Source organism: Gymnodraco acuticeps, unplaced genomic scaffold (genome assembly GCF_902827175.1).
Source record: "Gymnodraco acuticeps unplaced genomic scaffold, fGymAcu1.1, whole genome shotgun sequence".
NCBI classification, from domain to species: Eukaryota; Metazoa; Chordata; class Actinopteri; order Perciformes; family Bathydraconidae; genus Gymnodraco; species Gymnodraco acuticeps.
Genome location: NW_022990270.1, coordinates 1,056,579 through 1,068,643, shown reverse-complemented (window position 1 = coordinate 1,068,643; position 12,065 = coordinate 1,056,579). Strand labels below are relative to the sequence as shown.

The 12,065-nt window shown below is 43.6% G+C and overlaps 1 protein-coding gene across 11 annotated transcripts in view; it reads left to right on the top strand.

Annotated features, from left to right (window-relative positions):
• Positions 1-12,065, top strand: part of chd9 (chromodomain helicase DNA binding protein 9) — an 85,244-nt gene that overhangs the window by 59,485 nt on the left and 13,694 nt on the right. For all 11 annotated transcript variants that reach the window (XM_034220880.1, XM_034220879.1, XM_034220878.1 and 8 more), the window contains 12 exons: positions 1,723-1,918; positions 2,450-2,632; positions 3,504-3,692; positions 3,882-3,992; positions 4,163-4,362; positions 4,852-5,051; positions 5,442-5,601; positions 9,771-9,860; positions 10,544-10,647; positions 10,981-11,098; positions 11,646-11,703; positions 11,872-11,920. In XM_034220880.1, coding sequence (XP_034076771.1) covers positions 1,723-1,918; positions 2,450-2,632; positions 3,504-3,692; positions 3,882-3,992; positions 4,163-4,362; positions 4,852-5,051; positions 5,442-5,601; positions 9,771-9,860; positions 10,544-10,647; positions 10,981-11,098; positions 11,646-11,703; positions 11,872-11,920 — 1,658 coding nt within the window. The remainder of the gene's footprint in view (positions 1-1,722; positions 1,919-2,449; positions 2,633-3,503; positions 3,693-3,881; positions 3,993-4,162; positions 4,363-4,851; positions 5,052-5,441; positions 5,602-9,770; positions 9,861-10,543; positions 10,648-10,980; positions 11,099-11,645; positions 11,704-11,871; positions 11,921-12,065) is intronic.

The window sequence follows — 12,065 nt, the reverse complement described above, 5'->3', positions numbered from 1 at the left end:
CCGTGTTTGCAGCCATTTATCTGGGTCAGGTCCAAAAGGGGCAGGAACATATTTTATAACATACACTGCCTTATACTAACAAATCCACCACAGGTATGAGTGTGATTATTTGTGTCCAGTTCACATCAGATGAGTACCTTCTGGGACTTTTGGATCTAATTGGAAATGTACCTTCCCTCCTATAGAAAGTATTGGGGGTGGTCTTTTATTTGTCTCTTCCTACACCAGGAAGACAAAGAAATCATGCAATTTCACACATTTCTGCCAAGAATTCAAATGAAACGCCTCAGCTCCATGAGTCATATCATTAGACTTTAATTAGGAAAATGGTTATTTTCAAATTGCACTGTATGGAATCTAGACCTGTAATTAGAGTGAATAAAAACAAAAGAAACGAGCATTTGTTTCCCACCCACAGAGCACAGTGGCAGCTGATAAAGATGCTGGACAAGAGATTGGATTTATATCACGGCTATGAAGCTCTAACCTAAGGCTCTGCCAAAGTACAACATTACCTTGAACAAAGTGTGTGTGTGTGTGTGTGTGTGTGTGTGTGTGTGTGTGTGTGTGTGTGTGTGTGGGTGTGTGTGTGTGTGTGTGTGTGTGTGTGTGTGTGTGTGTGTGTGTGTGTGTGTGTGTGTGTGTGTGTGTGTGTGTGTGTGTGTGTGTGTGTGTGTGTGTGTGTGTGTGTGTGTGTGTGTGTGTGTGTGTGTGTGTGTGTGTGTGTGTGTGTGTGTGTGTGTGTGTGTGTGTGTGTGTGTGTGTGTGTGTGTGTGTGTGTGTGTGTGTGTGTGTGTGTGTGTGTGTGTGTGTGTGGCATCTTAGGTAATGCCCCAAAGGTCCCATAAAAAGCTGAAATGGGGTGAGTGAGTGGTCAGGAACATTGAGCAAGACAACCATGGGGAAAGGTTTACAGCTTGCAATAAGCGCTGGAGTTAAATGGCAATTAGGAATCTGATCATTACTGATAGGAGTTTGGGTTTTTCTTTGTTTTTATTCTCAAGTGTCCTGATCTGCACTCGGCTCAGTCTCATTTGTCTTAGTTCTGATCTATGTCTCCTTACATCCTGTTGTTGCTCTCATGTTTCTGTTTCTGCCCTTCTCTCTCTCTCTCTCTCTCTCTCTCTCTCTCTCATCTCTATCTCTCTCTCTCTCTCTCGCTCTCTCTCTCTCTCTCTCTCTCTCTCTCTCTCTCTCTCTCTCTCTCTCTCTCTCTCTCTCTCTCTCTCTGCGCCTTTCATCTATCTTCCCACCAGCAGCTGAAGCTAACCCTACACTGTTGAACAGCTGTGAGGTGCTGCGCTGCACAGACCTCAGACAGGGTTCAGCTGCAGGTTGTAGGAACCCTCAGGGCTTCTCTACATAAGACAAGCAGGAGTTTGTGTGAGGCTTCTCCTGACTGGATTACCCTGGGGGGTGCAGGGGGTCGTATCATGGGAGTGGAGGAGAATGGTCTCAAGATGAGAGAGCATAGAGAAATAAGAGTTATCTGTCAATCTAGGATAGAGTTACAGAGGTGTAGAAGGGAAGTAAAATAATGCTTTGGGTCAAATGTAGTCCATTCGCACTATTGTCGAGCAAGGGGCTGGAGTCACTTAATAACACTCATCAGGAAAACTCAAATGTATGATGCTTGAGCTTTTCCATAAAGCTCTTAACTAAAGAATAAGTATTCAGTGAGTGATTTTGATATGCCTAACGGATCGTTTCTTTGTGTCGCAGGTACTTGTACGAGCGTATAGATGGCCGTGTTCGTGGAAACATGCGTCAGGCCGCTATCGACCGCTTCAGTAAGCCCGACTCAGAGCGCTTCGTTTTCCTTCTGTGCACACGCGCTGGTGGCCTGGGAATCAACCTCACTGCAGCAGACACCTGCATCATCTTTGACTCAGACTGGAACCCGCAGAACGACCTGCAGGTACGACACACACACACACACACACACACACACACACACACACACACACACACTTACTTAGCAGTAGATGCAACAGGCTGCTGTAGATTACCATTAGTGTGCTACAAGTAGACAACATCTTGGCACCCTCACAGTTATCTCTTGTCTAACATCTGCTTGTGCAAACGGCTGCCAACGAGACTCATCACCACGACATGTGCCTTACGCCATGTCCAATCAAGAACAAGTGCACATTTCACGTAAGAATTTAAGTTTCCATCTTGGGTCATTAAGGTCAAAGTAGAGCTATTAACACAACAGCTCCTAATTGTACCCTGTAGTGTATTTGACTCTTCTGCCGTCCTGTAAACGCCTGCCAACGTGTCATCACCACGAAAAGTACTTTACAATATGTCCAACGAAGAACAGATGCAATTATCCCTCAACAATTAAAGTTATCATCATTTAGGATTAGCTCAAACTAAAGGTATCAACACAGAAGCTCCTAATTGTACCTGTAGTGCATTTGACTCATGTTTCTGTCCCTCACAGGCCCAGGCTCGCTGCCACCGGATTGGTCAGAACAAGGCAGTGAAGGTGTACCGTCTGATCACCAGGAACTCGTACGAGCGGGAGATGTTTGATCGCGCCAGCCTCAAGCTGGGCCTGGACAAAGCGGTGCTGCAGAGCATGAGTGGTCGAGATAACAGCCTGGGAGGAGCCACCGGGGGGGCGGTGAGTTTGAGAATTGTCTGGAATAGAAATAAGGGAATTCAATGATTTAGTCGAGTTCATTTTCAAAGAGGGGTGTTTGATTTTAGAACGTGCTTCTAATGAATACTGTCTATTTTATGAGTTGACCTTGGTGAGACATTTTTCAGTTCAATGATTTCACAAACTAGCTGTGGATGGAAAAAGCCTGGCGCTAATCACAGAGCAGTTTTCACACAATTTGTTTGGTTACTATTTATTAACGATCCTCTGATGTACCTCTTTGTAACAATGAATATTCAACTAGCTTTGAGATGTACATTTGTAACACGACAGTTAGCCAAAAAGAGACAAAGACTTCTTCGAATTGTCTCTCCAACAATGATGAAAGTCAAATGTTTCTGATCTCAGTCCTGAGTGACATCAGAGGAACAGTGTTACAGATGACAGACAAGCTGCCAAGCAAAGAAAAATAACTTGTTAAAAACCCTAAAACTTGAAGCTCATTCTTCAAAATACCCACTTGAAGTGTAACTGATCCTATTAGACTCATCTCTTGTGAGGGAGTGTGTCAGCGTGTTTGAAGTGTGTAGGTGGATGTTCTGCCACATTTCGCTTCCTCTGAGAATTATGAAACGTATGAGGAAGCTGAGATATTAGCAGGTCTCCACATCTGGTCTGGCTGCGACATATTTGCATACAAAAACATCTGCTGGGGTTAGACACATCCCTGCTGATGTTATAAAGTGAATAATAAAACGTGTGTGTTTCCCCATGTGTCGTGTATTACCATTTATATATTAACATTTTGCACCTCAAGGCCATCTTATATTCACTTCATCTTTGTTTATAAAGTGTTGTGACCCTGGATGTCTCTCTCCTCTGCACCTCGCAGGCCCCTCCGCAGCAGCAGCTGTCTAAGAAGGAGATCGAGGATCTGTTGCGACGGGGGGCTTACGGCGCCATCATGGACGATGAGGATGAAGGGGCCAAATTCTGTGAGGAGGATATCGATCAGATCCTCCAGCGCCGCACCAAGACCATCACCATCGAGTCTGAGGGCCGAGGATCCACCTTTGCTAAGGTGAGTGAAAATAAATACGCCTCGAAAAAAAGTAATACACCTTTAAACTTTATCAACTGTTTTTACTTGGCTCGATTGTTTACATTTAGCTTAGACTGTTTATTTTCCAGCAGGAGAAGCTGGGGATACATCGTACGGGGAATGGCACATATGATTATGGTTTAATATGATTCTCACGTCTGCTTTCAGGCCAGTTTTGTGGCGTCTGGAAACCGCACAGACATATCTCTGGATGACCCCAACTTCTGGGACAAATGGGCCCAAAAGGCTGACGTTGATATGGAAATGGCTAACGGCAGAGTATGTACTTCACCACAAATGATATAATATACAGAGCAAAATTAGGACCTTTTCTCACAAAGATGTGAGAGGCTAGACATCCAGTACGGTCTCAGCCTTTCTTTATCTGCATTCTAGACCGTGATGGTGCCTTGCTGATATTTTGTTTGGCCTTCATTCTCCCCCTTCAGAACAGCCTGGTGATCGACACTCCTCGCGTCAGAAAGCAGACGAGGCCGTTCAGCGCCACCAAGGATGAGCTGGCCGAGCTCTCAGAGGGCAACAGCGACAGTGACGACTCCAAACCTAAACTCAGGAGAAACCACGACCGCCTCAACAGCTACGGGCGCACAGAGTGCTTCAGAGTGGAGAAGAACCTGCTGGTTTATGGGTAAGATGACTCTATAGTCTTCAAATCAGAGAGACTGTGTGGATGTTGTCCATTGATGAGAGAGAGTGGAAATTCGATAAAGGAAGGATAGATAGATAGATGGATGGATGGATAGATAGATAGACAGACAGACAGACGGATAGATGGATAGATGGATAGATAGACAGACAGACAGACGGACAGACGGACAGATGGACAGACAGACAGATGGACAGACAGACAGATAGATAGACGGACAGACAGACGGACAGATGGACAGACAGACAGATGGACAGACAGACAGATAGATAGACGGACAGACAGACGGACAGATGGACAGACGGACGGACAGACGGACGGACAGATAGACGGACAGATAGACAGATGCAAAATGCTGCTATGTACAGTACATGTTTCTCAATAATATCCTTATGTAGCAAAGCTTTACAAAGTGGTTCATTTAAATCTGAGCCCACATTTCTTACATTTAGCTTTTGTCTTTGACTTCAGGTGGGGTCGTTGGAAAGATATTCTGACCCACGGTCGTTTTAAGAAGCAGCTGACGGAGAGGGATGTGGAGTCCATCTGCAGGGCCCTGCTGTCTTACTGCCTGGTCCATTACCGTGGAGATGACAAAATCAAAAGCTTCATGTGGGACCTGATCGCTCCTTCTGAGGACGGACAAACCAAGGAGCTGCAGAACCACCTGGGTGAGTGACTTCCAGACAACATTATGAATATAGAATACAATATATCTTTATTGTCTTCATACAAAGTACAATTTCTTTGGCAACTCTCACAGCAGTACAAAATAGACACAAATAAATAAGAGTGGTAAAAGCAGAGGTAGTAGCGATGATTTAAAAACGTTAAATGTACAAAACTGTATACATGTAGTGTTTTTCTATTAATAGTAGTGGTTGCAGTCTTTGAGGGGCGGAGGTGTGTTCATGAATGTTCACAGTTGTTGTAGTGTGCTCTGAGGTTGTGAGTGATAAAGTGAAAGGAGTGAAACCTTCCCTACCATCACAAAAGATAGTGGAACATAGAGAGATTATACTAAGTGGGATTAAGGAAATGCCTCCTTCTTGTTCCACTAGGTCTGTCTGCTCCAGTCCCGCGGGGCAGGAAGGGGAAGAAGATGAAGATCCAGTCCAGCGCTTTTGACATCCACAAAGCCGAGTGGCTCAGGAAACACAACCCAGAGCACATGCTGCAGGACGACGGCTACAAGAAACACCTCAAACACCACTGCAACAAGTACGACTTTCCTCACTCCACCTTACATTGTACAAGACAAATACTTGACCATAGTTTTCCATTTTGTTTTGGTTAAAATGACTTCTAATATTACAGTTGGACTGAAAGAATTGCTGGTTTATTCCTTGAACAAGGTATGAAGTATGTGTGTCCCTCTTCAGGGACTTTAGATAAAACACTGCAATAGTTAAATCTGACATAAATCATCTCGTCTCTTTTTGAGGTTAATGTATTTTCATATTACATTATATTATGGATGTATTTCAAAGAGGACCATGCATACAAATACATTAATCTCAGAAAAGAGATTAGCTACAAGCTATTTGAGCTAATAGCTAATCTGCAGTCCTCAGGCAGGTACATCAGAAAACACTAAACACATTGCATCATCTCCATCACACAAACCATTTTAAAACATGATTTAAATACAGGTCAATCAAATAATACATAGTACAGTTCAAATATAACATTACAATACAGTTACAATTAGAAAACTCAGATGACATGTTCCTTGTTTAATAAAAACACAATATAAAGAGATAAATACATGTTGGAAGCTGACATTTAAGTCAAGTATGACACCTAGATTGTGCCAACTGTATATGACAACAACCAAAATATACAATATTCTAGTCTATACGAAATATAAATACTCTTGACTTTATAGAATAGTGTTCTTATGTCAGAGACCCACTTTAAATATGATATATAAGTGCATTTAACCTGCTCACAGTGCACATGGTGACTAATAGTTTGATTTATCTCTTGTGGGAGTGTGTGTCTCTGTCTGTTTTTAAACCTTTATGCTATTATAGTAACGGGTCATTATTCTCTTCCAGCACATATCGTATCAGTTTCATTTTACTCTAATAAAAGCCTGAAGTGTTTGAAGATACAATTTGTACATCGCTCACATTTTAACTGTGGCCACAGTAATTAGGAGGCACTAAAACGTCTATTGGAGCCGACAGTCGGCTGATTCATTAACGGACGTGCATCACATCGCGACCAGCTGACTGATGCGAAGCTTAATGACACTTCAGCCGCGCTAATGGCCGTCATAGATCTCTCTTATTTACAGGGGGAAAAAAGATGGCTGCTATCAAAACATAGGCCGCTGAGATATAAAGCCTAGTAGATGGCTGGTCCTTTTTAAAAGGGAGCTTGTGTCCGCAGAGCGCTGCAGCGTCCATAGAAAGTTCTCCATTGTTCCCCCGCCCAGTTGTGCTGAATCCAGGGATTGTCTGATATGTGACACGCCCGGCAAACTGGGACACAGTCAGCAGGGTTTGCTGACTTGTGCGTTTTTTTACTTTGAGGATCTGGAATGTGGCTGGTGGGGGTGAGGGGGCGGTCACTAGCCTCCTTAACAGGACCGTAAATGTAAATGACTCCTACACAGGAAGGGACCCTTTAGGAACTAGTGGGAATGCAATGATGCCGATAGTTTCCAGAAGTTTTCAAAGACAAGCGTGTCAGAAAATCTAATCATCATATTGTAATTGTCTTGTTCTACAATCAGTGTGTGGAGTTGTTACTGTATGAATATCACATATCCTGCGCGTGTTGGTGTATTTAAGATATGAAAATGTGCTTTTGACATTCAAAGACTCAAAAGCTTTATTCGTGACACACAAAATAGCTTCAGTGTAGTTTGGCATTGGACATTTTGGGTCTCGTGCTCCTCAAACAATAAAACCTGCAATAAAATAGTGAAATACTTTAAATAAGTTGCTGGATAAAGGAATATATCAACATGTAAAAAAGCACAAGAAGAAACAAAATGTAAAACGAAGTACTGTCTAGTAAATTAATTATGTTATACTGTAATAATATATAGAAATAAGGACTATTAACCGATGTCAGATGAGCAGTAAGTATGAACATACATTGTGTGAACGATGACACTTCACAGAGCTCAGGAGTCCAACAGCCTGTTGGATAAAACTGTCCCTAAGTCTGGTGGTTTTGGATTGGAGGACGCAGTCTGGATGAGGCACATTAAGATCTCATGTGCTTTGATTTGGAATCACATCCGTGACTCAGCGTCTCGCCGTTATGCTGGTTTTCTGTCAACAGACTATGAGGGATTATTTTCATGCCACACATCATGTCATGCATTCTTGGGCTTACTCGCTTCAGAAAGACAGTGGTATGACTGAAGACACACACACACACACACACACACACACACACACACACACACACACACACACACACACACACACACACACACACACACACACACACACAGAGAGAGTGAGTAACACAGACTGGGATCAGAGTGATGAAGGGCTGCGCTGACAGGCAGAGGAAGCAGCAGCTGCTCCTGGGCGGCTCCACACTGGAGGGTGGAGGAGGAGAAAGGAGGAAGTCCAACACTTTGATTTACCAGAGCTACAAGTCCAGACTGGTCACCACAGACATCCATCACTCTGGCAGACACACACACACACACACACACACACACACACACACACACACACACACACACACACACACACACACACACACACACACACACACACACACACACACACACACACACACACACACACACGAGCCCTGTGGTCTCTCCTCGTCCTGTCAGTGAGTCAGGGAAGGATTTGGGGCTCATTCATAACAATATTGCGTAACAAAATATGGAATGCCTGGCATGGTGTATTTCATAATATACGTCCACAACTCTTACGGAGCTGGTGAAAGGAGAGCAGAACTGTAAAGGGGCAATGGCTGGAGAACAGGCCACAGATTAATTTTGTATTCCTTCATACAGAATCTTAGCAAATGTGTCTGAGCAGGGTAGATATTACAGAAGGTGTGAGGTAGATGGGAATCTATGACCTGGTGTGAATGACAGTCAAAGTGCTGCAAAAAATATTATGATTTCACTTTGAACTTAGTTTTTTCCACAGAATGACAGCAGGTCGCAGAACCTTTGTTTGTCTTGAGAGAGGATTTTCTTAGTTCTGACCTCATAGACTACATACACAAGTTGGTCACCTGTCTGATGCATTTTGTGGATCGTATGTAGAGAATAACCCACATCACCTTCTGGAAGATAATAAAGAGAAAAGAGAGTTGTTTTTCAGTCTTCTAGATCATATTCTTCTTAATTATATATTTACCTTTTGAGATATCAGAGGTTTGGCAACAGGTGCTAGACAGTTGTGCTGCTCCACTGGTGTGCTACTAATGGGGAACATTTATAATTGCTCTTATCTACTCTGGCTTGATTAACAATTTGTAATTGTGGTGTGGTAGGGGCTTAATTCTGGAAAGGTAGATGTGCCAATTTTCCTGAATTTCCCCGACTCATTTGGCACGATCGGAGAATACTGTGTCTCCTCTGAGATGTAACCATTCTGTTAAGAGTAATTGTAGGACAGATAATAACTCCACAGTTATATCAATGCCCCACAGAGAGTCTCGCTCAAATGCCAGGAATCCTGAAAACCTCCACATTTTGCCAACAGCCAGCATTACACGACGGAATTGAAAAATCATTCTGCGTTTAGACAAAATGATTATACGGCAGGCTTTGTACATTAAGCACAAGACGTTATGGCCTGGCACACCACAGCTCCCACCACTTCACTGTGTCTTCGTTTCAAAGCCTGCCGTCTGTGATGTGTGATCATGCATCAGGGAGCTAATGTCTCCCCGGTGAGTCAGCCTCTCGCTACCTTGTCAGCCTCCACTTCCCAACCTTCGTCTGCTGCCAGAGCACGACCACATGACGACCGGAGAGAGACGGCTGTCTGTTCAATCGGGTCCTCGGAGCCTTTCTGTGGAGCCGCCCACTCTCTGTGTGGTCTATAAATCATCCTCAGTTAAAATACAATACACCACAATAATTAAATATGAGTTTATCTGCTCGCTCTAAGGATTTAAAGCTGTACACACAAAGACAATCCTAAACTCAGACATCCTTATTTGCAAGAATGCTGTAGTTTGTGTGAAACGACATGACTACACAGAACCATTTTTCGGATTCCAGCTGAATTGTCACACATTTGACTCATTTGCATTGTGGTCGCTGTGTGTGTGTGTGTGTGTGTGTGTGTGTGTGTGTGTGTGTGTGTGTGTGTGTGTGTGTGTGTGTGTTGGTTCTGCTCGCTCAGCGTTTGTGCCTGCTTTGTTGTGACCACTGGGTTTTCTGTGTGCAGGGTGCTGCTCAGGGTCAGAATGCTCTACTACCTGAAACAGGAGGTGATAGGAAGCCAGGCCCAGAGGGTTTTAGACGGCGTGGACTCCAGGTGAGCGGACATCACTCAACACACACTCACTGTTATCATTGTTAGCGTTTTTTCTACAACTTCAAACTGCTTAACACTCTTGAAAAACACAATGCAATAGATGGTAACTAGCACTTTGCCTAGTCCCAGATCAGCTCACATGATATAACAGCTGATTACATGCTTTAGGTCAGATTGATTTAGCAGATTTAATCCAACACTACACACCCGGGCAGAGTTTCCGTACCGAGGTGAATTAAATAGATGTTTCTCCTTGAGTGGAGTGTGGTCATTAGCATATGGTATCAACCTGTTGTAGGAAGAATCATCTGATGAAACCACATGAATAAGAAGGTTGTAGAGCTCCACCTGCTGGTGAAAGACAGGCAGTTCTTCTATTATACAGCACTGTTTAAAATGGTTGATCAAGCTGCTTTTAAATAAGAAATCCCCATAGAAAGTTAAAGGAAGCTGCCTTTTGGTGTTTCACAATAAAACCCCTTCACGGAGAGTATTGTGTTTGGCCTCATGACACTTAAACATGTGTGTATTAATACCAAATGATTAAAGCAAATGGAAGCATAACAAAAAGACGATCATTGGATTCCACCAAATGATGACTCTTTAAATCTCCTCCTCCTCCTCCTCCTCCTCCTCCTCCTCCTCCTCCTCCTCCTCCTCCTCCTCCTCCTCCTCCTCTGTAGTGATATAAAGATCTGGGTGCCAGACCCTGACCACTCAGAGCTGCCGGCCTTGTGGTGGGACGCCATCGCTGACAAGTGTCTGCTGCTGGGTGTCTATAAGCATGGTGAGAAACCTCAGCTCTTACTATGTGTTGTTTTATTTAAATATTTAGGGTTATCCAAATAATAAACATGTGCTTTAAACAGGAAACCCTAACCCTAAAAAATATAAGAAAGTTGCTTTAAAACAGTCACAATGTTTACAAAATGTAGTATTTGTGTTGTGAGTAAAACATTTGAACTGATCATTTTGTTTTTACAGTGTGTCGGTCTATTTTCCATTGATAGCAGGATATTGTGGGAAAATCCTGCAGCTTGTGTGTGGTCCCTATCTAAGGGTTTCCATGCATCATCCTTTGCTAACTCTGTTATTTGCTTTTCCTCCTGTGCTCTCCCAGGTTATGAGAAGTACAACACTCTGCGTGCGGACCCCACTCTGTGTTACCTAGAGCGTGTGGGACGTCCGGATGAGAAGGCCATCGCTGCCGAACAGAGAGGCAACGACTTCATGGACGGGTGTGTGTGTGTGTGTGTGTGTGTGTGTGTGTGTGTGTGTGTGTGTGTGTGTGTGTGTGTGTGTGTGTGTGTGTGTGTGTGTGTGTGTGTGTGTGTGTGTGTGTGTGTGTGTGTGTGTGTGTGTGTGTGTGTGTGTGTGTGTGTGTGTGTGTGTGTGTGTGTGTGTGTGTGTGTGTGTGTGTGTGTGTGTGTGTGTGTGTGTGTGTGTGTGTGTGTGTGTGTGTGTGTGTGTGTGTGTGTGTGTGTGTGTGTGTGTGTGTGTGTGTGTGTGTGTGTGTGTGTGTGTGGGTGGTTAAAGCCTTTTATTGTCATTATACACCGAGTATAACGAGATTCAGAGTGCAACTCTGTCCTGGTGTGCAAAAAACACAAACACATACATAACACTAAAAAACACGACAATAGGACAGACAACATAAACAATCATACGGGGGAATAAATAGTATATAAAGTGCATTAAAAGTGTGTGTATGTGTGAGAATGGTTACGGTTATTGCATTATGTGTGACGGCGCAGGGGTAGAAACTGTTTCTGGTCTTGTGTGTAGGGATGTGGATGACCCAGAGTACAAGCCTGCCCCCGCCCTGCTGAAGGACGACATGGAGGTAAGGCCACGTGACCCACAGCTGCATGCTGGTCCTCTGATAAAGAGAAACTTTGACCGCTGTGTATTTGAGCTTGGATTTGATTAATTGTGAAACCCATCAGTTTGGTAACCTTATGTTCCTTGCTTGCGTATGTGTTCTGTAATCTCACTCTGTCCTCTCACGCAGGATGACGCCTCTTCTCCTGGAGATCTCGTTGTCGTTGACAATGCCGGAGGTGAGTATTAGATGCTTATAATCCACAGTGGATTATCTTTGCTGTGATGAAAATAAAAACAGGCTTTCCACAAGCGGGGGAAATCTGGGAAAGTTGTAAAATGTAAAGTTAGGCAAGTTTATTTATATAGCACATTTCTACAACG